Source organism: Aptenodytes patagonicus, chromosome 1, assembly GCF_965638725.1.
Source record: "Aptenodytes patagonicus chromosome 1, bAptPat1.pri.cur, whole genome shotgun sequence".
NCBI lineage: Eukaryota > Metazoa > Chordata > Aves > Sphenisciformes > Spheniscidae > Aptenodytes > Aptenodytes patagonicus.
Genome location: NC_134949.1, coordinates 152,953,956 through 152,981,742, shown reverse-complemented (window position 1 = coordinate 152,981,742; position 27,787 = coordinate 152,953,956). Strand labels below are relative to the sequence as shown.

Below are 27,787 nucleotides of genomic sequence, written 5' to 3'. Positions count from 1 at the left end.
GAAAGAGAAAACATCTTCCCTTTCACTTTCTTTGCCACATCTGTTTTTCAGGGCTTCAAGTTTATGAAAAAATTGCTAGTATCAACATTATTGAAGACAGGGGAACCATTTTTATTTTGTTATGTATCCAAAGTGCTCATGAAAAATTATATTTAAAATCTAAAATAGTAAGTACAGAGATTTATTTAAGCATTAACTCATGGTAGGGGTATGCAAATCCTTTTTCATCAGCCAGGTTATAGCTAGAGTTTCTTCCAGGACAAAAAGACAAGGCATGCACAGGTATTGCTGCAATTAAATTCTGTCTGTTTCTAAAAGTACCATATTACTTTATTCATTATAGCAGAGTTACAAGACATAAAACATATATGCCATAATTTGAGCTCATCACTTAAAACTTGTGTTGTTAAAGAGATATTTTATGAAATTTGCTTACAATGTACATTGTTTCAGTTCCCTAGCACCTGAATTTAATGGAAAATTTGGCCTACTGTGTGTGGACTAGAATCATTGGTTTTCACTGCCATTAAGATCCATTCCTGTGCACAGATCCAATCCTAACTCCATTGTAAATCTTATTCTGAGACATTGTTTGCAGGAGAAGGTAAATTTGGCTTGAGTTTCCTTCTGGTTCCCTGTGCTGGTGGATTCTCATCCAGATGAACCCTGATGTTTGGAAACTGATATTAAAAAGGAACTGGGTGAGGAACAAATTGTGCAACAGTGAGATGTTTTATGACTGCTTTTTTAAATGCCTCTTTCATAAATTTTATTAACTTTTTCAATTTGCAGTGTATTACTGATTTCCTGGTGGGAAACGAAAAAGATCCTATTTAGATTTCAGTATTGTCTGGATGAAAAAAAGGCTTGTTGGACCTGGTGGGTCTGTGTATGAATAAACAGAAATTAAAATCTGTCCAACAGTGAGACGTCTATTATTTTTTTCTGGACATCGGTGGGCTAATGGGTAATCTGGGGGAGTCAATTGTGGCAGGTGCTCAACATAAAACAAACTTCAATTACTCCTAAATACAGTCATTATCGTTCATAACAGACAGTTCACTTGAGTGCAAGCTTCACTGTACTGCAGGCTGGGGGAAACCCCATTCAGTCCTAGGCAAAAGCTGCATACTCACTGAACAGTCATAAATGACTCATTCCTCACAAATGGCTTCATCAACAGAAGTTGCTCCAAAACAATAGCTCTTTTTTCCCTAGGCTTGGCTCTTCCTGTCATTCCTTCAGCTGAGCTTAACTTCCCATGTGTGGTGACTCCCTAGATTTCCTTTCCTCATGACCTGTCAGTCCCAATCTCAAGAGCACTCTGCTGTAAGGTTGCAATCCTTGAGCTCTACCTGCCACAGATACATCTGCAGTGTTTAATTTGCGGTTCTGTACAGGTGCCACTCCACAAAGCGTGTGTCACCCATCCAAAACACACCTCCCCACCAAGGTGAAGACTGTGAGGAACCGTTCATGTTGTTCTCCTTCCTGTTCTTGTATGAAGTTTGTTTGCTTGTTTAGGTGGCTGCATAAATTATAATTTTCAAAATATGAAGGACTAAATAGAAAGGTTTTAACTTTTCCCCACTAATCTGTCAAGAACATTTCCTTTGTGATATGGTATTGCTGGGTTTGTAGTTAAGTAGAGTGAATTGTCTGTGGTTAGCAATTTTGTTTATCTTCTTGTGAGGAGTTGGTTCTGTATCAGCTATGCTCAAGAAATGTCAGCATTTTAAAAGTTGCAGAGGCAGGCAGTAAGTCCTTTGGAGCAAGTATGAAGATCGATAATCTTTATTGAATATCAAGTTTATGAATTATTGGCAGTCTTAGGAGAGAGGAGGAGAAGATGTGAATCTGAAGGAACAGAGGGAAAAGTGGTTGTGCAATATGCATGCATTCCCCCAGGTCAGGAGCCTCTTCAGCAAAAGGAATAGGAACAAGGTGTTGTCCAAGGCCTGGGTCTCAGCTGGGAGAGCTGTGTGCATGCTTGGATAGCTTTTTAGCTGGATGAAACAGAAAGGGAATCTTGTAAAACTGAACTAAAGCACAGATAGGTGCAAGAGTTCTTTCATTTTCTTTCTATGCACCTTTTTCTAAAGCTAATAAGTATTTTGTTAATCTTGCACTTCAATGAAACACATTCATTCTTCTCTTTAACCTTAGTATTTGTCTAACATTAACAGTGATGCCAGGACACCTGCTGGACTACAGACCTGCTTGCTCCCAAGCAAGTGTGGTCTGTAACTGTGGGCCCTGCCTCCCACAGGGAGTGTCTTGCCCCCTCTACAAGATCCAAGGGAAGCCCGAGGTGGCAAGGTGCTACTCTGTTAATTTGCCTGGTTAGCCTGAGATTGGGTTGCTGCTTGGGAGAGATGTCTTCCAGTGCTGAGGATTAGCCCAAGTATTTGTGGCAAAAGGTAGAGGAGGAAGAGAGCTTGAAATCCAGAAGTCTGTGTCAGTTTGTATCAACATGCTTATGATGTGGGACAGTGCAGGGATCCTACAGCCTGGAAGCTTCGAGTACAAACTGGACAAAAGATGTTCATGTGCCAGTGTGTTGGCTCAGGGAGCTGAAATACAAATCAGTATCAAAGGCAGTAGTGAAAATGCATGAACACACTTACAGGTGATACTGAATTTGCTTTACTACTGCATGAAATTATGTGGGTGCAGAAACATTTCCTCAGTGCCGTCCCAGACTCAAATAGTTGTCTTCTCTTTTGTGGTGCATGTCCCAGGATTCCTAGTCATACCTGAGTGTAGTTTTTCAGTTAAACAACTACTTATCAGATATTTATCACTTGGTATGTACCATGCCATAGGACTGATATGCTCTACTTATTGTCTTGAACATCATTATGGGACAGCTGTTGTTACATTTGTTTTTAATGATGGTGAAAATTCAAGCAGCATACTTACCATGAGGATTGTTAGCATGGATAAGTGCAGGTAACATCAAATCCCTTGTAATACTCAAGCAATAACTAAAGGACATTTCTTCAGCTTCTCTCTCTTCTTGCAATAACGTTTTCAGAATATAAGTGTGCGTGGTCATAATAATAAACCTGCCAAGCTCCCTCTGCCTTGGGAAGTATAAAAAATACGAATTATCTGTAAATACCAGCAGTAGCATTCAAAGAATGATGCATCTTTCCTACCCTCAAAATACATGCTGCCAGTAAAAGTATGTCTGGTATAAAAGTTCCTACTGTTTTTCAGCCCTGGCAAGGCACTAGCATAGCATCTCTCTTCATAAAAGTGGAATGTGGCACAGAGCCTTGTCCTGACTAATAATACAGTCGTCCTTCCTTACACCTCTCTTTGTTTTCAGTTAACTTCTGTGGAAAGGGTCTTGCATTGGACAGAATCAGACCCAGGAGCTGTGGGCCAGGTTCTCTTCTCACTTCAGGAAATTTTGTGTGGGCTTCATTTGAATTACTAGTGTAAATGAGAGGGAGAACCAAAGATCTGAAAATCTTATAGCCCAAGTAGTGCATTGGTTCTACCAAATTTTCCTACCAGTACTCAGCACAGGACAGTGCTTGAATAAGTACCAGGCATCTATGTAAAACAATGTCTTCCAATTCCGAATTTTTTTTCTGTTTAATGACAGGTTGAAGCTGTTTATTACTTTGCTGTGGGTGATGTTCCAGTGGACACAAAGCAGCTACTCCTTGAGAAGGTTTCTGATGGCCCCTGTCCAGTCAACACTGTGTCTTTCAATGCTAGAGAAGATGAAACTATTCTTTTTCTGAAGGAGCTGAGCTGCTTGGCCTCTGGCAGGTATGACAAAGAAGAAGCACAGTAATGATTTCAGTCCTTGTAAAGTGCTTTGCTGCTAGGAATGGTATCTGAAGATATCTGAATATAATCCCTGTTTTACTCATGAGGAAAATGAGACACAGCAGTTCAGTAAGCAATCTGGGGAAACTGCGGAAATCGTCTAAGAGATATGACTAAAATGCAGGGCCTACTCAAACAGACCAGCTTCTCTCCACATATGTGCTCACTGGCTTGCAGAAAGGCCATTCGTTTTTTATATCCTAAATAGTTTGTCATCTGCTCCTCTTTTGAAGTCTGAAAAATTGTTCAAGGGAAGGGGTCACAACATAAACTGAAACAGGTTTTTCTTGTATTGCTTTGTACTCTGGTAATATCCACAGGCACCGGCAAAGAATCTAGAGTTTTGTTGGATCAAGTGCCATACGGACATGTACTGAAAAGGTAATGCCTGTCCTAAATGGGCAGTTCCTGGAACAACAGAAACCTGATGTGGTGTTATCCATCAGGCCCGGTTGTGTGGAAACGCAGTTCTATACCATGCTCTCTAGCATCTGTTTGGTATGGTTGGTGGAAACTGATACATTCCACATGGCTTGTTGGCTACTTTGTCCTGGGAATCAGCCATGTGGTGAGAATTAGCCTTCAGTAGAAAGGGATAATAAAACTTTAATCTTGATTCTGATATCAAAATAAGGAAAACAAACGAACAAACACAAAACCCCACAGTACCAAACTCATGCTGAACAGCAGGGGGGCAGTAGGAGTCAGTAGGTGTTTGCCTGCTTAACAGAAGTCCCCGTACAGTTACAGAGCTGTGAAATGGCTGCTAGCTCCTTCTGTTTCACTGTTGTTTGTGCAAGAGTGGGAAGACCTCCAACAGTAGAAATCTCCCAAATGCCAGCAGAGCAATTGGTAAGATGGCAGCTGCTTAGCTCTTTCATAGCCATCTGTGTTTAGAAGTAGCTTTTAAGAGATGGAGTGTCTGCCAAAAAACAAGACTGTGGGAAAGTGTTATGTTTGCTCTGGTCTGATGTGTGTCTAAAATGACTGTGGTCATTTAGAACCGTGGTACCTCCACGATACCAGGTACACTGCCAGTCACCATCCTTCATTTTCTTTGGTAGTGTTTCTACCTCTATAAAAGGAAAGTGAACGGTTCTTGTATCGTAGAAAAAGAGGCAAGAAGGGTAATGGCAAGGAGCTGAGAGGAATCGTTTTGTTTGATATGATTCCCACTATCTTCTTTCTACATGAGTCTAGCTTTAGTGCAGAGACTTATTGGGCCAATTAATATCTTGCTGGTGGGTATTTGCCCAATAGCTGTCTATAAGTTTAAGTCAGCTTTCCCATAGGAATGGCCAAGTTTACGGGCTTTTCATGGCTTGAGCCTGTTTCTAGTGTAGTTCTGTTTTAGAAATGCATCTTTTTCGTGCTCTGAGAGCTTTTCTGTTTTGACAATGAGGGTAAATGAAGTCTGCTTGACTTCCTGATTTGTATGTCGATAATGAAATAAATGTTCCTGTTGGGCTTTCAACTGGGAGGATAATCTGATAAAAAGGTGTTAGTGTCATCTCAGGCATCTCAAATGACATGCTTGCTCAGCATGTTAAAAGCATTAATTAAAAATAGATTTCCAGGAGATTGAAAAGGAAGGTGCCTCAGAGTAAATGACACCAAAATGAAAGGATGTTCTTCATGAGAAGACTTCCGAATGTACATAAACGTGTATAAAAGGTTTGATAATATTCGTAGTGTTGTTGTAGTTGAAGGTTTATATATCTTGAATAGATAAGCAAATAAGTCCGAAGTTGTACACCACTATGATCTTGCATGACATACATCTCGTTAAAATTAGGAAAGTATTTATGTAGTTTATGTACTGGTGAAAACTCATTTTTTATTACAGATTCCATGCTTTTGCTGAGAAGAATGACTATAGAGATGCTACTGGACCTGCACTAAAATGTGAAGAGGATGGAAAAGGTCTAATTGCCCTGAATTCCAGAAAAGTGAAAGGGCGAATGCCACTAGGTAGACAATATAAAACCCAAGATGATACTGATTTTCTCAGTGAGGTTTCAGAATAGAAATGTAATACAGGAACTTGCTAAGTGTAAAATCAAAAGAAGCCTTCTGTAGGCATGGGTGGGGTGAGGACAGGACTGGTCAAATGTAAATTCTGTGGGTGGGAAGGAGAGGGAAAGGAAAAGAGAAGTGAAGAGAGTAGAGGATGTGCATGTGAAAATGAAATAGAAGTGAAAAAAGGGAGAAGAACAATTATTTAGGCAAATGAAGAATAGTACTGGTGTGCTTATACCAGTGACCTTGTGGAAATGTATAGAGAAATGGCAGAAAGGAAGAGGAATAGTGTGGAAGACCATCTGATACAATAGCCACATCAATAGAGGCCAAGTTCATATGTAATATAAGGGGATTAAATCCACCTGAGGCTGACTTGCTTCTCTCAAGATCTGAATTTGTCATAAAGACAGGCAACAAACACAGTAAAATAACCATAGAGAAGAAGGTGCAAAGAGGGGGGTGGAAAATTGATGGAAAAAAACCCAGGAGGAAACAGGTAACAGAAAGAAACAGTTTTACTGGGGGGGTGGAGCTGGGCAAAAAGCTCTCAGTGTGTTTCTTATTAATCACAGTGCTACTTCCTCTGGGTAAGTCATCCTTAGTGTTCAGTGGGACTGAACTGGGGTTTAAGCCAGGTTGGGAGGAGACCAGCTTGTGGTGTGAAGTGAGGCTGTCTATGTCAAGTCTGATATCTTTATCAGCAGGACATTAAATTAAAAAATGATTTCTTTTAAATATCAGGAGGCATAAGACCTCTTTATTCTAATGGCTCACATCCCCATTATGCTGCGGGGCATTAGTGTTGCCCCAAAGGTAGAATGGCGTTATCCTCTTCTTACTGCTAGGGAATGTATGGCATAAGGTGGATTTAGTGACTCACCTAAAGTCGTTTGTCAGTCTTAGACTAACTTGCCCATGTTTCCTGGGTTGTAGTCTAGTTCCTAATCTATCCTTCACTAGTACCGTGATTATAACAGTACAAGAGAACCGTAGTGGAGGGCCAGAAATAAGAGAGTGAGGTGTCACCTGTTTTTTTGCTTCGTGAAGGGACGCTCAAGCCTCACCCACGCAGGGTTTAGAAACCAACAGCAGAGTATATTTCAAAATCTTCTCTCTCGTTTCGTACTAATTCAGAGCAGTGTAATGATTGCCTTCAGTCTGCTTTGAGTGCTTCCTTGCTGGACCCCATTTGGGGGTGTGCGTGGGGGGAGCTGGCTTCCCCTTCCCCCGGGGCAGTCAGCCTGTTTCAATAGATGGGCCTAGAGCTCCTGTATGACTGAAATTACTTCCTCACCACTGTTTCTAAAGCTGAAAGCTGAATAGCTTTAATCGCTCAAAAGGGCAGTAATCCCCTTGAAGTGCATTGTCTGTTGTGTCTTATTGCTATTATGGAGTAGAATTTACACATTAAAAAGGAACACAATTAGCTTTCTGCATTTACTGGGTATTATAAGCACAGTCGTGACATCACTGGCAGCCAATCCGAGCGTTTCAGTCGTATGCAGAATCTAAAGTCCTTTCAGAAAAGAAAACACACTGGAGACATTATTCTGGTCTGTGTCTGATGTCTCTTGTTTCAGAGACTCCTTCAAGGGTGTAGAAGGCAATAATAATAAAAGTGTTGATTACTCACTAATGGGCTCTGAAACCGGTTCTTGGATGTGTGGCATAAACTATACAAGGAAATAAATAGAGAATGAACCAGAGATTTAATCTTCCAAATGTGGTGTTTCTTGAAAATAAGGGGAGGCACAGGAATATTTTGATTATGTTTCTTTTTGCACCACAAACGCAACAGCTGGAAACTGAAACTCATCATTATGTTTTATGGACTGGAAAAGCTGTTTTAAGGACATCTGATAGTTTTCGGGATACCTGCTGAATAACAGTGTTTTGCAAATACAGGATATCTTCATGTTCATTCTTTCTCATCTGCTTAACTGAAGCAAGTCGGAAGTGAACTGTTTAAGACTTTAGATAAGAACTCTATTCTCCCCTGTTTTGCATCTTGAGCAGTCATTTAGAAAGCAAGCGTGAGAAACTGCCAAATTTGAATTTTTTTTACACTCATTTTGAGTGGGTGCTTGAGATCAAAACAGGTGTAAGCCAGCAAAGAATTAAGGTCCTTATGTTGGCAGACTCAGATTTACTTAAGGCAGAGAAATGCTTTTACATAAAGCCTGATTTCACCAATGTGGTGGTATCTCCTCATCCAGCACTGATTTTCCTGTTATCACTTCTGCCTACATTCTTTGTGTAGCTTCTTCATCTGCAAAAAGCTGCAGAATTAAGCAAGCCTGTTACATAGTTAAAATTTTAAGTGGAAGGGAGGGGAAATTTAAGTTGGAACTTGAAGACATAGAGAGCAAGAGATGGTGGGAGATGTGGAGAAGAAGGTTCTTGCCGAAAAGGGGCACAGTTGTGTCATCTGCTTGGAATGACAGGGAGATAAGTGCTAAACAGGGCTTGAAAAGTGATGATGTTTTGAACTAGATCCTGAAATGAATAGTGGGTCCTCGCTGGCTGAAATAGAAAAAACAGTAAATCTCTGCACAGTGTTTTTCTGTGCAGTGGGATGGATGAGCCGGTATGTGTAAAGAAAATGCAAATTGACTGAAATCAGGATTTGACTGATGTGACAAATCCAAAGACGGATGTGTCTGACCTCCTTGTGAACAGTGTAAGGCTGTATTCTTAGGTGTGCTTGATTTTCCATGTTTACCTGATGGTCACAGGGAAAATTTCAGGTTGCTGTGTGCAAAATGGGAAGCATAAGAGCGCCAGCCTCCCGTATGACATTGAAGTCAATGAACTCTGCACTGTTTATGTACACAGACGTTGGAGAGACCGAACCCTCCCTTTGGAGAGCCAGGATAATGACTTAAGAGTAGCTACTTTGCCTACAAGCTGGAGCAAAGGTCATTGCCTCTGCTTTTTCCTTGCGTGTGCTTTGTCTAGTCTTAGCAGCCTAAACTTGGCCTGGCAATTTTTTGTATTTTTTTAACCAATTTTTTAATCAATCTCTTTGCTAATGTGTAGAGAGTGATGCAGATAGCTGCTCTGTGATACCACATGGGATACAAAGTTCATTCGCTTTGTCCATTTGCCCAGTGGGAAAGGGGCAGGATCGGGCTGCAGTGAGTTTCAGTGCTGCTTGACCTGGCAGGTACACAGGTAAAGCTGCGTACTCCCCTCCTGTGCTCCTTTGTACCTCCATTCAACCCCCTCTAAGTGGGGATTTTAAAAATCAACGCTTGAGGGAATGTTCTGCTGCCACGTAGAGGCCGAGGAAGGGACCAGCAGTGAAAAAATGATATTGCCCATCTTGCCTTGAAGGCAAATGAAGTTTAAAATAGATGTTATTCCATTATATTTGGATTTGCTTGCTTCCACGGTCTAAGGCAGATAATCAGAGAAGTAAGAAATGCTTCTGTTTTCCATGAGTTACTTTTGCATTGGTATTTGCTTGATGTTTCAAAGATATTTGTAGATTTTGCAAGCTTTTTTTTTTGTACGGGCTTTTTTTCTTAGCAGGTTTTGTATCTTGAGTATGAAATCAAATGGGTTACAGTGACTTGTCAAACTGGATGAGTTTGTCTGCTGGGAGGTAGGTGTGGAAAAGCTGCTTCTTCTAAGATTGCCTGACAGCGTTAAATAACTGGGAAATGGAAATGAGGGTGGTTATGAGTTTCCATGTACCGTGCAAGTGTGTTTGTGTTTTCGCTTAGACCTGCCATCTTGCTTCTCAGTTCGCCAGTGTCAGCAAAATGCTTCTGCCCCTCACTGTAGGCTCTCCCCACACCCTTCCCCATCCTCTTCCTCTTTTTCAGGGCCTCCCTCCTCCAGAGCAGAAATGCCATTTAACCGAGGGCAGGGCACGTCTGAAATGTTACCCAGTGTGAGGTGCTCTGCAGGGTCGTGATGGCCGTGGTGAGAGCTGAAACTAACCGACTGCGCTCAGTGCAAGCCAGGGGCAGGCAGCAGGGCATTAAGGCCGGTTCCCTCATGCGTGTCTGGTGGCCGCCCTCTTGCCGTTGCCGTGTGGCAGTTTTTGAATCGGAACCAAGGGGTCCCCAGGGGTCTGGCCGTTAAACCGCCAGCCAGGGCGGCTGGGGTGGGTGCTTCATGGCGGAGGGGATGGGGAGGGCCCTTTCCCTCTGGGGATAAAGCGATTTTTTTAAGACAAGGTCTTTCCTGGGATGCGGGCGCCTGAAGGCGTGCAAGAGCCAGTGGGCCTGGAGCGGTTGGGGACTGCGCCCCCCAGGGGGGTGACTTTCAGCTGCTTTTCAGTTGCTAGCTCCCAAAAATGGCACAGCTGAGGTGCGAGCGCAGGGAATTTAAACCAAGAAGAGGTTTGTGCTTTCTTGGTCATTTTGCACTGATGCACTTTGAGGGACGGGCCACAGGTTGAGAACCACACCCGGAAGATACTAAGCGGTGTATGTGTATGTGTATTTTGAGTTTGGGGGCTCAGTTTCAAAAGGCACAGCTTTTCTTTCCCACTCCTCCTTAGCTGGAGAGGAAAAGAGGCTGAGGTGGAGGTGGAGGTGAGCCTCCCGTGTAGAGAGAGAAAGTTGCTTCGGTTGTCACTGCTTGCAACCTGCTCTCCCAGTTAAATCCAGGAAAAACTGTTGCCAGATAAAAGGTTTTCTAAGCAACTTGACCTTCACAACGTGCAGTTGTTGATGCCTGCATTTGTCCTGTATAATAGGTGTCATCAAACATACTTGCTTTCAAAGTGCACGCAGTTTTACTTTGCTGTGCTGCAGCATAAGTAAGGCAAAACTACCTTCTTGTTAATACCAGTTCAATACACATATCTTACTGGGGACACTAACAATAATCCCGTAAATTTGATGAGTCCATAGCATCAATTTAAGGGGAAATGAAGCAACACAATGATATCATCAGTTTTGTTTTAAAGGTAGTTGAAATATGCATACTTCTTCCAGTATTTTCAAACATAATGTTAAAAACGTTCATAAAATTAAATCTGGATCCCAGTATTTGATAGCTTATGGAGGATATCCAGATTTAGTTGGAGACAACTCCACTGGAATTGCATTCTCAACAGTCTTAAACTTAGAAATACGTGCACGTGTGGTGTGAATGCATGTGTTTTGTGGTTTTAACTGTGACAACAGGTGTGTGTGTGTATATATATATTCAATGGCTGACTACTCATCAGAAAATCTCTAGCTCCCTACTTGCTGGAATTTTGCGAATGCTCAGATTTTGTATGTATGTTTTGCATTTCTGGGAAAGGATTGTTTATAAAAGAAAAGTTGACTTCTTTCTGAAGTATTTGAACAGAATACTTTTCTTGAAATTAAAAGGTAATGATAATAGACTGAGGTTTTTTTCCCTTTTGTGTTTTATGTTGTGGAATGATCTGCTTTACTAAAGCTTTTTGTGATTTAGGAAATGTTGATCTTTGTCCTAATGGCTGAAACAGATGTTTTTGAAATGCAGAAAGGTCCCAGGAGATGGCAGTGTACAATAACACATTTCAAAATATTTCTTGGAAACTTAAAGCATTTCACAATTAAAATTGAGTTGGTATTTTGTAAAACGTTCATATTATTATTTCAGGGAATTTTATCAAAGAACAAAATGACCAGGTTTGTTTGTTTACTGATAGCCTACTTCAGTAGACAAGGTTGCATGTCTTACCTTTTATACAGTGAACCCAGCATGCTATATTAACTGAACCAGTAGATGTTAAGATATAGTTTGCCTTGTTGAGCATCTTTACGTGCCATTCAGTAATAGGTTGTAATCTGCAATAGGTTGTAGTCTGCTATTGTGGTTAGGATAGCTCATGATTCAGTTTCTTTTATATTTTTACTGTAACACTACACGCAGTTTTTCTGTATTGTCCTATATTGCAATTTAAACTCTGAGACTAACCTAATTTAACACATTTTTTAGTAGTGTTCATACTGCTTAGGTATACATGGTGCCTCAATTTTAATAATTGTACTCTACTAAATAAATACATATTTTAATTTTTTAATCAAGACAAACATATCTATTGAGATTAAGAAAACCTTGTATCAACTCCAGCTTTGGATTTTTCCAAGTTTTTGAGAATATAGCCTGATAGTAAAACATTTTTTTTTTAGCATTTATTTATGACTGTTGAGAATTATTAGGATGAAAATAAACTTATCTTAGCAAAATTTCATCACATACTCTTCAGGAAAAGAAGATTTAATCTTAAATGAAGGTATTTATGTACTTTAGGGGAATTGAAAGAGTTGAAAATATCTTCTCTCTAAATTTTCAAAGTTGGATCTCATATTTGGAGCCAGCTTTTGCAATGAAGTCTAGGGGACAACATGTGAATTTCTTTGTGGAGTTTCCTTATTATTATCTGAGAGTGTTAAAAAGGATTTGCTTCTGTTGTGGGAACAATCTGTGGCCAACTCTGGAGGTTACTTCTACCAGGCTAAGCACGTCTCATGCCCTGGTGCCAGCTTTGAGCCCTTTTTTGAAGTCTATCAAAGAACAGCACTTGTCACTCAATTGGGACCTCAAGAAAACAAGGTTATATGGCAACATCTGGATGAACCCAATGACTTTGTGGTAATTGAGGAGTTGTAAAAAGCAGAAGTTATCTCAAAATGTCAAGTTCATTTTATGATTTCTTTTGCAGTAGCTGGTGTCCGTGAAGATGTCTTTTTGATCTGGAAGGAGTTGGAGGAAGCCAGGAGTACAGTGAGACAAGTTCAGAAAATTTTATCAGAATCTGACCAGCCTGCTTCTCGAGATGGTATCATTCATGTTTCTTTCAAGCAAGTTACCATTATATTCATGATCAATATTTTATTTGTGAACAGTTTTGATTACACGTCAATTTGGGGATGATTTTCTCAGAAATGTCTATATACAGGTAGCACCTATACTTGGCATCTAAACTTAGGGTTGCTTAAAACTTTTCATTACAAATCTCTGTTTACTACTGCCTAAACTTGCTGAACTGTAACAACTCAGGCTGAAACACACCATTTTTAGTTCACTGGTGACTAGGTTTAGAAATTGCCTAGATTTCAAGGTATTGAAATTCATTTTTTGTGGTCTCTTCCTCTCTGCCTGGGCCAGTAAATGGAGGCTGGGGCCAGATGCCTTTTTCTGGATCACCTCCTGAGGAACACTTTGTACAGTCAGTTTGTCAGTCACTTGAACTCTCAGCGGTGTGTTGTAGGGTGGTGATGGTGAAGATTTGAAGCTGGGAACTTTCTCTGCCTGCACTGGGTTTGAACATCTGTCAATAACATAACTCTGCAGGACTTAAGCTTGAGTTTATTCTTCTGTGAAGGCGTAATACAGTTTTTATGCTGATAATAGCATCTTCTGAATTAGCAGGACTTCCCATATGAAGTTAAACAGCTATACCATAATGCATTTGAACAAAAAGACCACAATAAAGCTGCAGGGGCAGCCCTAATTTCAATGTTTATTTATGTCCTCCTGACTATGCAGCTTTAATGTCCTTTTAGTGTTTACCTTCATACATAATCACTTCATAAATAAATTAAAAGAAATGAAATTACCGTGTGATTTATTTTGTCAGTTCTTCAGCATTATTTGACTGTTGCCCATTGATCCAAATAACTGCAGTCTTTCTGTTTGCCTGCATTTCTTCCTGGTGTTGCCTTCCTGATCTCTTTAAAATGCTCTGCTGCAAGATGTAGTTTGTTCTGAAGATTGCAATGTTTTTCAGGAGAAGAAACAGAGAAAAAGAGACAGATTTTGTGCTGACTCTCCAGCTAATGCAGTAGTTACCTGAGCTGAGACATGACTTTTTACATAAAGCATGTGGAAGAAAGAAAACGACAGTTTTCTTTTTAAAATTATGCGAGTGCATTTGTGACAATTGCCACACTGGCTGTTCTAAGGACCAGAAGCAATTAGAAAGCAAATATTTCCACATGAACAAGCTCCGACCCTGCACCTGCCCTGATGCTGGCTGGTCTCTGTGTGTGTTAAGGCAGTAGATGTCTCCATAGGTTTGTTTACAGGCTCAGGATCTCAAGACTGTTGTCACTATAGCTGCCTGTAAACAGAGTAGACATTTATACCACCTCGGTCCACCAAAATTGAAGTGTGACAAAATAAATTCACCCTGTTATGAGACCCACTGCTGGGTCATTTGTTTTAGGTGTGGTTTATTGAGCTAGTGATGAGTGAGTGTAGAGCCCTGTATCCTATTACCAGTATCCAGAGATGTGCAGTGCCCAACCTTAAGGTGGTCCTTAGAAAATTTCTAAGACAATATGACATAAAAGGGTAAACATGATAACAGTCATACCAGATCAGACAAAAAATATCCTGTTTCTTTCAGTATCAATTAAAAATGCTAAAAGGAGGGTGTAGAACTAGAGAAAATGTCAAGATGGTACACAAGTGGTTTGTGACTTGGGATACATGGTGCAATATTTAGCCTATAAAAAGGCAATATTGCAGAGAAACACAGTAAAAATCTCTTCCAAAGACATTGTAGTTTGCCTTTTACTTTAAATGGCCTTCTCTGAAAAAGACCAGCGGCAATGTTAGCCAATGTTCTCAACTGTATTTTCAATTATATCTTCTGTTGTTTCATTTTCCCAAATGGTTCTCCCTGAAGTTAGACATCTTATACAGGAATCTTTTCTGGCACTTTGTAATTCAACCAGTATGAAGGTTAAGTCAACCTTCATATTACTAAGAATATTCTCTTTATATGTTGATCCTGTAGCTATTTATCTTCTTTGCTCTCTGTCTTCTGATGGGTTTGTTCCATTTACAAAGGAATTTGTTGTGAAGAAATGTCTGATGAGAAAAAGAAACCCCACAACCAAAGTAGAGAATATTAAAAATCAGTCAGAAATATCCTCCCACTCCAAAGCTGTCAGTGAAGCAGAACACGTTTGGAAATTTTGACCGTAGCATCATAGCCTGTTTTTGAAAATACCTTATCCAAAAAGAATCAGGTTATACGTATATATATGGTTTTGTTTGTTTTATTTTCTTTATTAGGAACCAAAGCTGATCATCCATTACAAAAGCATACATCTGACAAATACTTGTCTTCTGAGAAGTGGTTGCAGAAATATGGCTTGAAAGCTCAGAAGCTCACACTGTATGATGCGCTTGCTGATTGTACTTTTCGCCATGCGGATGGGATTGTTGACATAAAAACTAAACCAGAGGATGAATCTTCACAAACTGATGCTGTGAGTATTGATAATTTTCCCTCATGTCCTGTGAGTTGATTGATTTTTCTTTTAAAATTTGAAAACTTGACTGATAGCTGAATTTATGATAAAGGGTATGGTCCGTTGTTATCTAGTTTTTGTCAAAACCAGCTTATTAGTGGAATGGGACAAAGATGGTCATAAATAAGATTGTTTCAAAGGGCTATTTGAAAATGTCTGTTTCAAAGGCTCCTTCCTGGTCCACATATAATCTGCAAGGAAGAATCAGGGCTGGCTTAAGCAATGCCTTGTTTTTCTATGTATTTATGTGGGGTAGGGCAAAGATTGCTTGTCATCTTTATTTTTCCTTAGAAGAAGTGTTGGTCTCAGCTGCTCCAGTGTTTGCAGGTCCTTAAACAAATCTGGATTTATTTGTCTTCTATTTGTTTTTCTCAAGCCCTACCATTACACTGTTTGATAAGCTTCTGTTCTTGCTAGCTACAAGAATAAAAACAGTTTCTGTTGACTTTTGCTAGGAGCAAATTCTGTGACCACCCTATCCCATGTCTATTTCTGCACCTGTTCATGTGCAACAAGCATGTACCTTTGAAGTTTGTTCGCCAAATATTAAAGGCACTGCAAAATAATGTGTTTTGGAACATGAAACATGTTTTTCTTGGCTGTAGGATACAAAGAGGAAGGTAATTAATGCAAAATACTGTGACAAGTTTTTACATACCTTCTGGAAGGATGGAGCTGTAGTTCATGTATATGTTAGTACAGAAAAGTATAAGCAGTATGAACAGAAAATGAGGACGGCTCTCAGACAAGTGGAAGGAAGGTTAGTGTTCTGTCACATAAAACCAGTTTGTGTTATTTTACATTGGTGTTGAAATGTTTGACATTTACTGTCATAATAAGCTGAAGTGGTTGGTAAACTGCCAGTAGCAGTACTAAGCCAGAAATCCATTTTATTAGATCAGCTTCTTGTGTGTAGGATTTCTTAGTAGCCATATAAGAAAACTGATGAACAGTTTTATCTTTTGTTCTCCTTCTGGAACACAAATGCGAAAGTCAGTCTGCACATTATTGAAATACTGCTGAAAGTGCCAAAAAGCGTCAGGACATAAGGTGGCAGAGAACTTCTAGAATCATCAATAAAACTTGGTAAACATTCATCCTGTGTACCTAGGTTCTCTTGTGAAACCTCTGACACCAAGTAGCACAGCTTGGCTTGTGCCCATACTGATAATGGTTATCTGCCCTTTTTGCAGTTTTGTGTTGAAGACAAGTTTGAACAGTCTAGATCAGAGTCAGGGCATGAGCTATTAAGTAATGCATATGATCAGAAGTTCAGCACTCAAGCTACCTCCCTACTTTACTTTTCTGCAGCCGTATAGATACACTCAGATTTTGTAGGACATCTACAAAAAATAGGCAATCTGAGGGGCTGATTCATCTGTCCTAAAGATGCCCTAAAGTAAATTGGCTTTTATATCTACATTAGGAGAAGAAGGAAACTTTCAAAATGGCTATTGCAGAACTGAGAGAAAGAATAAATGTTGCCCTCTGTTTCGTATATTAGGACAATGAGATGTCTTACTGAAAAAAGCAGGATGTGAACTTTCATTTTATTGCTGCTTCTCTACCAAAAGTATAACAGCCTGATTACATTTAGCAAGGTCAAACAGAGTTTTGTTATTCCTTTTAGTTTATCTTCATCTCACTGTATTTAGGATAACATTAACATACTGTGAAAGGAAAATTTGAGGTAAAGGGTTTTGGTGAGTATGTATTTTTGAAATCCAAGCCAAGATTATGGGTTTGCTGTTTTGAATGGTTCATCTCATTGTTAAAAAGTCTTGTTAGACCTCATCAAACACTTTTGGGGAAATAACTAATGGCAAAATAGCTATCAGTAGCAAATGTAATAGGATCCTTTACGTTTCCATGATATCATTGTTTTAAACCTCTGTGGAGATGAGTAATATTTTTCCCAGGGCCATTATATTCCGTCTGTTAAATGTCTCTGTTCCAGAGTAGACAAGTAGTTTATGACTCTCAAGGGAAATCAGATTTGGACCTGCTGCAGCCATTATGAGGAAATGTTCTTGTACGCAGCAGTATGTATGCACGTATTTAACTGGCAGGCATGCTTAAATTCTGTTTAAAATGTAAAACTAAGTCTGTATTTAAGGCTGAAGGTCAGCAAAGCACTGAAGCGTCTGTGTTAGATGCTGTGAAGACTCTTCAAAGTGCTCAAATTCCTTGCAGAATAGGTTCTCAAGTGGTTTCCTGAAAAGGGAGGCATATTAGCATATGCTTAAATGATTTCCTGAGTTCAGGCTGGAGAACAGTTACAGGGGCAATAGTTATAGTTACTTCCACATGGGATTTCCCAGCTCAAACTACCTGATAATTGACTTTATGAAGGTTCTGTATTGCTTTGTTTTGTCTGTCTCCTACTGAAATTAGGAAATAAAAATGCCTTGTGTTGTTATATAGTGACAGAGGATTGGTTCATCAAGGCCAATATACCGCTTCTGACAGTGACTAGTAACAGGTGCTTAGGGAAAGAGAATAAGAAGTACAGCAGTGATAAAAAGATCCTTCTTGTTAGATTCTGATACGCAAAGCTCCAAAGATCTTACAGACCAGGTTTTGATTTTTTTTTTTCCTCCCACAGGATTAAGTGGCTTCAACAAGGAAGCAGAGGGCTCTTTGGGAATGTGTTTGAAGATGATGTCTACATTCTTATTGATACATCCCAGTCTATGAAGAATAAGCTGCCACTGGTGAAGGAGAAAATATTTCAGCTGATACAGGTATGATAAAATGATGATTCTGAAGACTGAGGAGCATTTTAGAGTAGGCTGATCTTTTCTGGATGGTTGTTACTCTATTTTTTATTTTTATTTTTTTTAACGAATTAAAAAAAATAGCTTTATAAAAATATTTTGATTTCTCTCGGTGTGCTCATTTTTCAGTTAAAAATTTATATTTTTTTCCTCATTTGTACAAATATTTGGAAAAAGTCTGGAGAAAATGTTAAAAATTAAAAAGGCTTAAGCAGTTCTTCTTTCCCTCAAGCCACCTCCCTCCTAAAAAAAAAGAAAAAAACAAAAAGAAAAAAAAATGCAATGAAACACCTTTTGGCATGTTCATTTTTATTTTTAAGCAGTGTCTTCCAGTTCCACTTGCATGTTGTGATTTGTAATGTGTGTTCTAGATTCACTTTCATACTTTTACAATGGAGAGTGTAGAATGTTTTGAACTTGCTTGCATCTTATAGTGACTCAGAAATTTGCAAAGGGACTTGCAAAGTGCAGAAGTACCTCAAAAGCAGTGAGTACTGGGGTAGGATTTGTCTCACCTAGTTTTAGAAATCTATGATGATGTCACCTAAGCTTACATTAATATTTGAGAGAAACAGGCACTGTAAAAACATGATTCATCTTAACTCCTGAGAGGAGTAACTGACAAATAAAAATTCCATCAGTCTGGCATCGATAGCAATCATTAGTAGGGCTAGAAAATTTAAAACTACAACAGAAAGGTTTTTGAGCTAAGCACATAAGTAATAGGACATAGTATAATGTGATACTCTAGACAGATCAGCACTAGAAAATGACTAGATACTGTGCCAGAAGGTTTTACATGCAGCTGCACAGAAATGTTGATGAAAGGGAGGCAAAGATTCCAGGCTCTGAAAGTTTGTACTAGCTTGCACAAATCTTTCACTCCTTATAACTTCTGTCCAAAAGCAACTTCAGCAAATTCTTAACTTAATTCTGTCTTGCTGTCCTAGTTCCTCTTGCCAGTGCTCTACATTTGATTCTTATTCTCCTCCTCTAGATGATGTCTTACTTTGATTCTGATTTCGATTTCCTTTGGTAAGCAGTCATAATCTCTTCCTTATACCACTGTTCATACCCAGTTTTTTCTCACTCTTTCTTGCCCTCCTAGACATTTCCTGTTCAAGTAGTTTGAGAAATATGAGTAAATGGAGACTTACATTGGGAAGTTCAAGTAATCTTAATAATTGCAGGCAATAATTTTCTCTGTCTCTGTATGTCTCTCTGTATACCATAACTGAATATTATCATAATTTATTGTAAACATATAATCAACTATACATTAATTAAAACAACTCCTATTAGTCAGTATTTCAGGATACAAGTATTCTTTCTTTTAACACTGAGTAAAATTCAGATGCTGTCTCTTGCAGGAACAACTGAGACACAAAAAGAGATTTAACTTTGTGAAATTTAGTGCCCAAGCAGTGGCGTGGCAAGAGAAACTTGCTGAAGTTAATGAGGAAAATCTGCAAGACGCTTGGCTTTGGATAAAAGGGCTTGAGGTAACATGGAAACTAATTATCATGAAGTGTGTTTGTGCAAAGTTATATTTGTATCTTCTTTTTCTGTATGGCTGGGCTATTTTTGGATTGACTAAGTATTTGACTTGAGTAAGCTGAAAATATAGACTTCAGTAGATCTGAGTACAACTTATTATCTGTGTCAGGAATAATAATCTTTTAACAGTGGACCTATTTATAAGACCATATTAATTCAGCTTGCAGCCTGCTATGTTTAGTAGCCACAATGCAAACATTGGCCAATTTGATTTCTGTAGGAACCATGACAGTGCTCAGACCCTGTGTCTAAATTTGTCACTCTTGCTGCAGGGATGCTGCATGGATGAGGGCTGTCGCTGGCAGACTTACAGCTCAGAGGTGATACAGGAAACTGGTGCCAGTGAGCTGGAGGAGCATTTCTAGTCCCTTTTGGTGCATAGATAGACCGCTGACTTTAGCCTTCATAGGAACATGAGACCGAACTCAGACCAAACATCTGACTATCTACCCAGTATTCTTTCTCTGACAGTGGCCAAAATCTGAGGATTTTTCCCTGAAACAGAGTAGAAATGCTTGTAGTCAGGCACAGTCAGCCACTAGACTGTAACTGTCAGCAGCTTTAGGACCAGTTAATGTGTCAAAAGTGGACAGCAATGTTATGAGCACAGGACTGAAAATCAATCGTACAACAGTACAGATATATCCCATGTTATGTTTTCTAACACAAGAACATGTTTATATAATAAAACTCCTCAGCATTATGACAGGTCTTCCTCAGACTTAGTCATGAAATTCCTGGGGCTGAGGGAATTGGGGAAGCTACGTAATACCTCTGAGACTACAAAGCAAGATAAATAACTTGGTATCCTCAGAAAATACTAACAAACACATGGAGAAAAGAAAGTATTAGTGTGACCTCACTGAGTAGTTGGTGAATACTTATAACTGAGGTTAGTAAACTTAATTTTACTGCCTTCCTTGAGACTTGAAATGTTGGCTCTGTTTAAGCCGTATATGTGGTACAAAATCATGCAAATTTGATAATACTTGGAACTACTATAATTTTATAACATCTTATATATGCATTTGGGAATGGCCTTTTTCATCATTATTCATGAAGTTGTGAGTTGTTGATTATAAATTTCCTTCTAAGTTCAGACCTAGATATCTGAAATGGTGCAGGGAATGGTACAAGAACAGTCTACTTTTTTGGGGGGGATGACATCTGCTGCTGACCTTTTAGTCTGTTTAAAGCAGTGCAGGCATAAGTCTGAGATCAAAAAGCTGGCTTTACAGTGAAACTGAAATGAACAGGAGATTGCTCTGGAATATTAATCAGAGTAGATCCTTTGATCTCATTTTATACACTTTGGTCCCAGGATGTTGAATAAGGAAACTGAGCTATAAACAGTAACTAACCGTTCCTTAAAAATCCTTTAGAGATGATAACATTTAAAATTTTGGGGGTGATTATGCCACGTAGTTGAAGCATGTCAACTTTGTTTAAACACTAATAAAAACAGTGTTCATTTGTAACAGTAGCAACTGAGAAATCTAAAATTAACAGCTTTCACCATAAGGTACATAGTTCTTTCCTTCACATCATGAACATCCACAGTATTTTCCCATGATATAGTGGAAAGAGTTGTTTTGTTTCAAATCAGATCAAAACCAGGTACCATTATTGAAAAGGGCCAGGATGGCAAATTTACACATAGTAATGAGTGATGTGTGCCTAAAACTTCACAATGCTTACTAAAACATTAGGAATATTAGATATATTTAACAAAAAGAAAATGGCTTAGGCTAGTTATTTCTTATGAGTGGGTACTAGTAAGTATTGTTTGTGAATTAGAAGATAGGATTATAAAGTATCGTCTTAGCTACCTTGTTGCCTGGCCCATACATTCTTACGCAGCCATACAGAGCCACTCTCAGAGTGTACCTCCTGTTCCATTTCACCTGATTTACCTACTTTGTCCTTTCTAATAGAACTGTTTGCTGGAGGGATAGACCAGAAGAAGATTTAACACAATTAATAGGACTGAAGAAATAATGCTCTCTCTTAACATATTTTTGCATGTATGTGTCAATGTTAGTGATGTATATTTATCTTCTGTAATGCATTCTATATGTGGATCCTGAGTCTCTTCTCACATCATTACAATCCTCACTGCTTTCCAGAATGGTACTCAGGTGTTATACTAGCATAAAACAGACTCATATCTTTTCAGGGATTTTGCTTTGGCCCGATTAGAAGACTAAGACTAAGACTTGATGAAACACTTTTCCATTCTTATAAAACCTTACTTTTCCCTTAAATTTTGAAAGTTTTGTACACGGAATGTTTGAAAGGTGGAAATCTGAAGACATAAACTGTAGTTTTTAGGTTCCTATAAGCCATGAAATGCATTTTGGTGAGTTTAGAGTTGCATTTAGTCTAAAAAGAAAAAAGACAGATCATGATCACAAAATATGTGGGTGACACAGGAAAAGTGCTAGTATTACTCAAATACAAATTTTTAGGGGGCACAGTATCGCTTTACTGTGTATTTTTTGTTGTTATAGCTAACTTTTGTGCTAAAAAATAAATGAGGTTTACATTGATGTGCTGAGGGGGTAGATGTGAGATAGTCTGGAAAAAAAATTGTTCAGAAAATGAGGAAGTTCTTTACCTATTTTTGAGAAATAAATTTGTGCAACTCTTTTGTGGACTTTTTGAATTATTTGATTAAGTAAAATATGTATTTCAAGGGAGTGTGATGAGTTGGCAATCAGGAGCAGCAGTGGGAAAATATAATAGAATGTATCTTTTATATTACATCTTCCTATCCGTTTGTAGTCTTTTAGTAATTGCTTTTGCTTCTACAGCTCATATTTCTGTTGCCAGAATTTTGCTTGTGTGTTTGCATAAGCATTGAATACCAATTTGGTACCAATATATGCTACTTTGACACCTGCTTTGATTTTTCTAGCTATTTGACATAAATATTTTCACCGTTACATAACTCATTTTGGTTCTGTAATATCCCTTGAATCAGTACACTGTCATTATTAATTTAAGAACAGCGGGTGAGAACTGTTAGTATATATAGCTGTTTCTTTGTCTGTTTCTTTTTGGTTTCTTAGGCTGGAAGTTCCACAAATACACTCAAAGCTCTCCAGATTGCTCTTGCCGATACGGGCACGCAGGCTATTTACCTCCTGACTGATGGGAGACCTGACCAGGTATTTCTGAAATGAGAAAACAGAAAATGCAGTAGTGTGGTGCTACAGTGATGGTGTCAGAAGGCTGAAGCAAACGTATGAGATGAATGCAGAGCTGAGTCTCTTGGATGTTGTCATAATATTGAAAAATTGTGTCTGAGAAGCGTGCTGTTTGTGAAGGGGTTTTGATTAGAACTCTCCGTCCACAGCCCAGTCTTTGGTGCATGATAACTCATGACATTTCTCATGAGTTGTTTTAAGGATCTGGTAATGGATTAAACAGTAAAACTTTATGTTAGTATCAAGGTTAGGATTTGTGTTAAATAAAATGTCTCCCTAACTTAGCACAATTATCTCATGAATTAAAAATGAAAAAATAATGATGGTCCCATGATATGGTTGGATTTAAATATTAAAACCCTGCAATCTTGTGGGATGGCTTGAAAACCTAAAAAGAAAATGATTGATAGCAAAATAAAAAAAACCTGTTTGTGTTCAACATTTTTCCCCAAAGAACAGATCAAATATATAAATAGGTACCTTCTTACATTCTGTTGGAGAACTGAGACAAAGGCTATGTCACGTCTGAGGAGTAAGGGCCTAATTATTAATTTACATTATTTTCATATAAAGACGTTACCATTAATATTGTTCCATTAGGTTGCTGTTTCATTCCATTTTTATCCTACTGAGTCAAATTTGATCTCATGTAGGTGCAATTCTGGAGTAGCAGCAGTCTGGAGTTGCTTTAAGTCCAGGCTTAAGTGGATAACAAAATCAAAAGTATGCTTTTATTTTTGAAAGTGTTGTTACCGTGACTTAAAATGATGCTATTTCATGTTGTATCGCATTATTTAACACCTACTAAAAACTGCAAAAAACCCACTTGTTGATCAGATATAATGATGCAAATTAGGTAGAACTGAGCTTTGAAGCTGAAATGCAGGGTGAAAACTAGCTGGTATACTGAGAATGGCATTTTAAAAAAACTTTATTTGCCCTTGAAAATTTAGCTTGGTTGTAATGGCAGATATGCAGCAAAACTCTGACTTAGGTAAATAGCTGGGCTGAAGGGCACATAAAATTAATTACTGAAGCATATAAAATAAATCTAGGATTCAGAAAACATCATAAACTTGCAGAAATAATTTTTTTATACCTTGATAAGAAAAATGCTAAAGGCTCAGTTTTCTTTTTATTCTGTTTTTCTTGATAAAAGGAAAGTGGCCCATGAGGAAAGGTGGATTTATATGCTTCAAAGTCATTTGAATATCAAAATGTTAACCTGATTTAAATTAGCAGATGAAAAACTTTGACCTACATCTTTTAATGTTGTTTTTAATTTTATTTTTAATCTTTGATATTTTCTAAAGTCAAGTTGATTGTTATTGGCTGTCACTCATTAAAACTCAATTTACAACCGATCAAAATCTTTGCATTGTTTCACACTTACTTTTGCTAGCTAGGAGCATATATTCATATTTTATGAAGGAATAATTTGGCTTAACATACACTTATTCAGATTCTTCATCTTAATATTTTTATTAAGTTAGAGATTAATGAACACTTCATTTCTTTTTACCTAGTTAATAATGGCTTTTATGATTTATATTACACTTTTTAGATGAAAAAGAGGAAATGACCAAGATTGCTTTTAACTATTGAAGTACAACAAACAAATATATTGCAAATATCAGGAGAAAGCTAAATTTGTCAAGATTTATGACAGTATTCTGAACAACCAAAGTCTTATCAGAAGTTAGAGAACTGAGTCAATAATTTCTTTCTACCAGAACCTTCAACATTTTTAGACATGGTAGATCTTTTATTTTCTCACCTAATTTTTATTTCTTTATTGGAGTAGAAACACTAGCTTTCCTATTTTCTCAGCCTCTATTTTGTTTCCTGGTATTGAATCAACTTGTCATTGAACTAGTTTAGCTTAATAAAAATATGAACAGTTATATACATCCAAAAATACACAGTTATATACATCCAGTGATACTAAACACCAATGTTGTAGTTTAATTTCCCATGCTTTAGTAATTTTCTTTAAGACTTCAGAAACAGAGTACTGATTATATTATAATTCACATTTTGTTTTGTTAATGTCCTGTGCCTTAATGCATTATCAGTGTTTCAAATTCAGTTTTAAGTTAGATCATTTTATATAATTATGAAATAGCAATCCATATAAAATGTATGCTTTTAACTGATCTATATGTGTCTCTAAGCAACAGTATGACTGATTAAATTCTTACAAATTCTCCATATTTTGATAAATACACTTCTAGATGCCACATGTTTAATATACATTTTTTGATTTTCAGCCCCCCCCGATAATTTTGGCTCAAGTCCAACTTCATCGTAAAATTCCCATCCATACTGTATCCTTCAACTGTGATGATATGGAAGCTAATAAATTTTTGTATCAACTATCTACTGAAACAGAGGGACGGTTTCATTATTACAACATTTATTTGACTGATCCTGATGCTGCAGAGTTTATTGTTGTGAGTATCTGAAAATAAATATGTTTGTTTGTTTCTTCACGTTATTGAAGGAACCACAGGACTCGCATTATTGTGATTTCATATTACAATACCTTATTAAAAAAAGAGGGTTAATCCTAGTCAGATTTGAAGTGATGTGGAAGCAGTGTGACATTTTTTGCTTATGAAATTTTATTAGACCACAGCAAAAAAGCTCAAATATCATGCCAAGTACATTTGTAGTGCTACTGTTGCAACTCCCCTCCCTCCCCCCCCCCCCCCCCGCCCAGGAAAACCAAAACCCGGAAAACTTATAAACCAAATTCAGCTCTGGAAGAAACACATGTGATCTCTGCTGTCTCAGAAATAAGTTACTGTTTAAAATTACTATGGTTTGTATCCTATTAAATGAGAGAATGCAGAGCTGAATTTGAATGATGATGAATGAATGATTCTATGAATTTTGCTAAAAGTTTGCTCTACAGTAGCCACTGGGGAGAGATCTATAATGAGTAAAATGACCAGAATAGCAGTGACCTATCAAGTGTGACTAAGCAGCTCAATCTAACAATGCCCAATAGGAAATTTCTGAATAGACTAACAGAAAGACGCATTTAAAGCATTGTTTTTAATTAAAGTTAATACTCAGTTAATTAGTTCCACAAATTTTAGAAATGGTCGTAGTGGAACAATGAGAACAACCACGAACAAGACAGTAGCAGGAAATTTAGAACTTTACAGACACCAACTAGAAGGAAGATGTGAAAATACTCCAGCTCTTGAAATATATCAGAGAGTGTACTGGGCAATTTCGGTGATTCTGCTGATGATGTGTGACACTGCGCACGTTGGACAGATGAGGACCAGAGTTCATGTTGTTCATCTCCAGACTTCTGGCCCTGTGGGACTTGTAAAGGGATCATTGTTGGAATTTCCTTCCTGTTTCCTCCTGTAGTCCAAATGATTCCCAGTCAGTTCCAATGTTTACTTGAAGAGTATGGGTTTTACTTCCCACAGGGACAGTATGTGATACAGCTGTGATCTGTAGAATGACAGGACAACAGTTGTAATGTACATACCTTGTATTGTATTTTACTTATTTACTTATTTATTTGCTTGCTTGCTTGGGATGGGGGGAGCTATTGACCTCATTACATTATTCAGAAATATGGCTGTTCATATCTCAAGGGGTAGCTGGCTTGTTAGGGAATGCTTGTCCTTTTCCTAAAAATGAAGAATAATTTGAAAGGCTGTATTGCCAGGCACATTTTAATCTTGTTTTCTATAAGCTCGTTCATACATACAGAGAATGAACAAAACAAACTTTGATTTAGGAAACAAAGAGACTACCTGAAAAAGCGTACAAAATTATGCAGCTGTCCTAACTGAGTCTTTATTCAAAATTATTATCGGAGCTTGCATAATTTCAGTTCAGAAATGAAACATGTTTAGGATTAATTGTAATAAAATATTTGATTTTCTTTTTGTTAGAGTGAAGACATACATCTTTTGAAAAGAGAGATTGAACAAGGAGAAAGAGACCTAGAGAAAGTGAAGACCTTTCATGCTGAATGTCTGATGATGGATTGTTATAATGGAGAAAATGATCCAGAGAATAAGTATGTCCTCATACTGCTATTATGTTAATAAGAGATAGGAGCTACATAGTTACTACATTTCTGCTTTTTCATTGTCTTGCGTTTTTAACCTCTGACATTCTCCTCTTGTAAAAAGAAAGGTTGTTGGTTTTTTTTTTAAACAGTTACGGTAATGGAAAAGAAAAAGCTGGAAAAACACACTAATACTGTGATGCCTGAAACAAAATGATCTCAAATATCTCAGTAGTCTCAAATTATTAGGAATAATTAAAGCAAAGAGGTGAATTTTTTTTTCTGTCTCCAGCACATGATAAAGTTGCTCCCTCTGACCTAGAGAATTCATGAAAAATTATTGTCCTATTGGTAGAGCTGGCTTGGTACTTCATGACTAAATTGCTACTCATTGGGATATGCTGATTGAAACATAAATTATATACAAATGTATTTGTTTAAAAGATGACAAACACCATGAATGAAATTCAGCTTTTCACATTTTTGATTTTACAATGTATGTCTGTATGTTCATGCCATATTTATCCTTGCTTTTTATCAAAAGACAAGTAATCTCATCATTAAAAATAGCTTCATGTTCAGCATCAGTTGAAAAACGTGTTGAAAATTTCACAGTGCCAAGAATGACCATTCAAAAAGAGATCCTTCCACAGCATACTGAAGGCAGACTCCTGAGCCACTGTGGAAGAGTTTTCTGCATCTCTGATTATACCAAGTTTCTGTTTGGGGAACAAACACAGACCTAGCTTCAAAGATGAAGTTACTTGTAATCTCTACAGGAGCACAGCCTTAATAAAAAAAATAGCTTGCCCAGTGCCTTATTTATCTGTGCAGTAATAGTACAAAACCAAAAAAGTACATTAAAAATACCCCAGATTTTTAAGACAGAAATCTGTGAAAAACAATAAGTTAAAATAAAGGTATTAAAGTAAAATAAATCAACAGTGGAGAGTCCTGTGGAACAATTTCATATGTATGGAAGGGCAGGTAGGATGTCTAGTATAAAAATGTAGGTAAGTGTTTATTTCAGAATTTGCATATTTTATTTTTTATTAATGCTGGGACATAGGTATA

General features: G+C 37.9%; 1 protein-coding gene across 1 annotated transcript in view; it reads left to right on the top strand.

Annotated features, from left to right (window-relative positions):
* VWA3B (von Willebrand factor A domain containing 3B) overlaps window positions 1-27,787 on the top strand; it is a 77,893-nt gene that overhangs the window by 11,227 nt on the left and 38,879 nt on the right. The window contains exons 7-16 of the mRNA XM_076359101.1: window positions 3,617-3,786; window positions 5,693-5,817; window positions 12,527-12,643; window positions 14,890-15,086; window positions 15,734-15,888; window positions 17,734-17,872; window positions 19,276-19,407; window positions 22,534-22,632; window positions 24,942-25,124; window positions 26,595-26,722. Of these exons, the coding sequence (XP_076215216.1) occupies window positions 3,617-3,786; window positions 5,693-5,817; window positions 12,527-12,643; window positions 14,890-15,086; window positions 15,734-15,888; window positions 17,734-17,872; window positions 19,276-19,407; window positions 22,534-22,632; window positions 24,942-25,124; window positions 26,595-26,722 (1,445 nt within the window). The remainder of the gene's footprint in view (window positions 1-3,616; window positions 3,787-5,692; window positions 5,818-12,526; window positions 12,644-14,889; window positions 15,087-15,733; window positions 15,889-17,733; window positions 17,873-19,275; window positions 19,408-22,533; window positions 22,633-24,941; window positions 25,125-26,594; window positions 26,723-27,787) is intronic.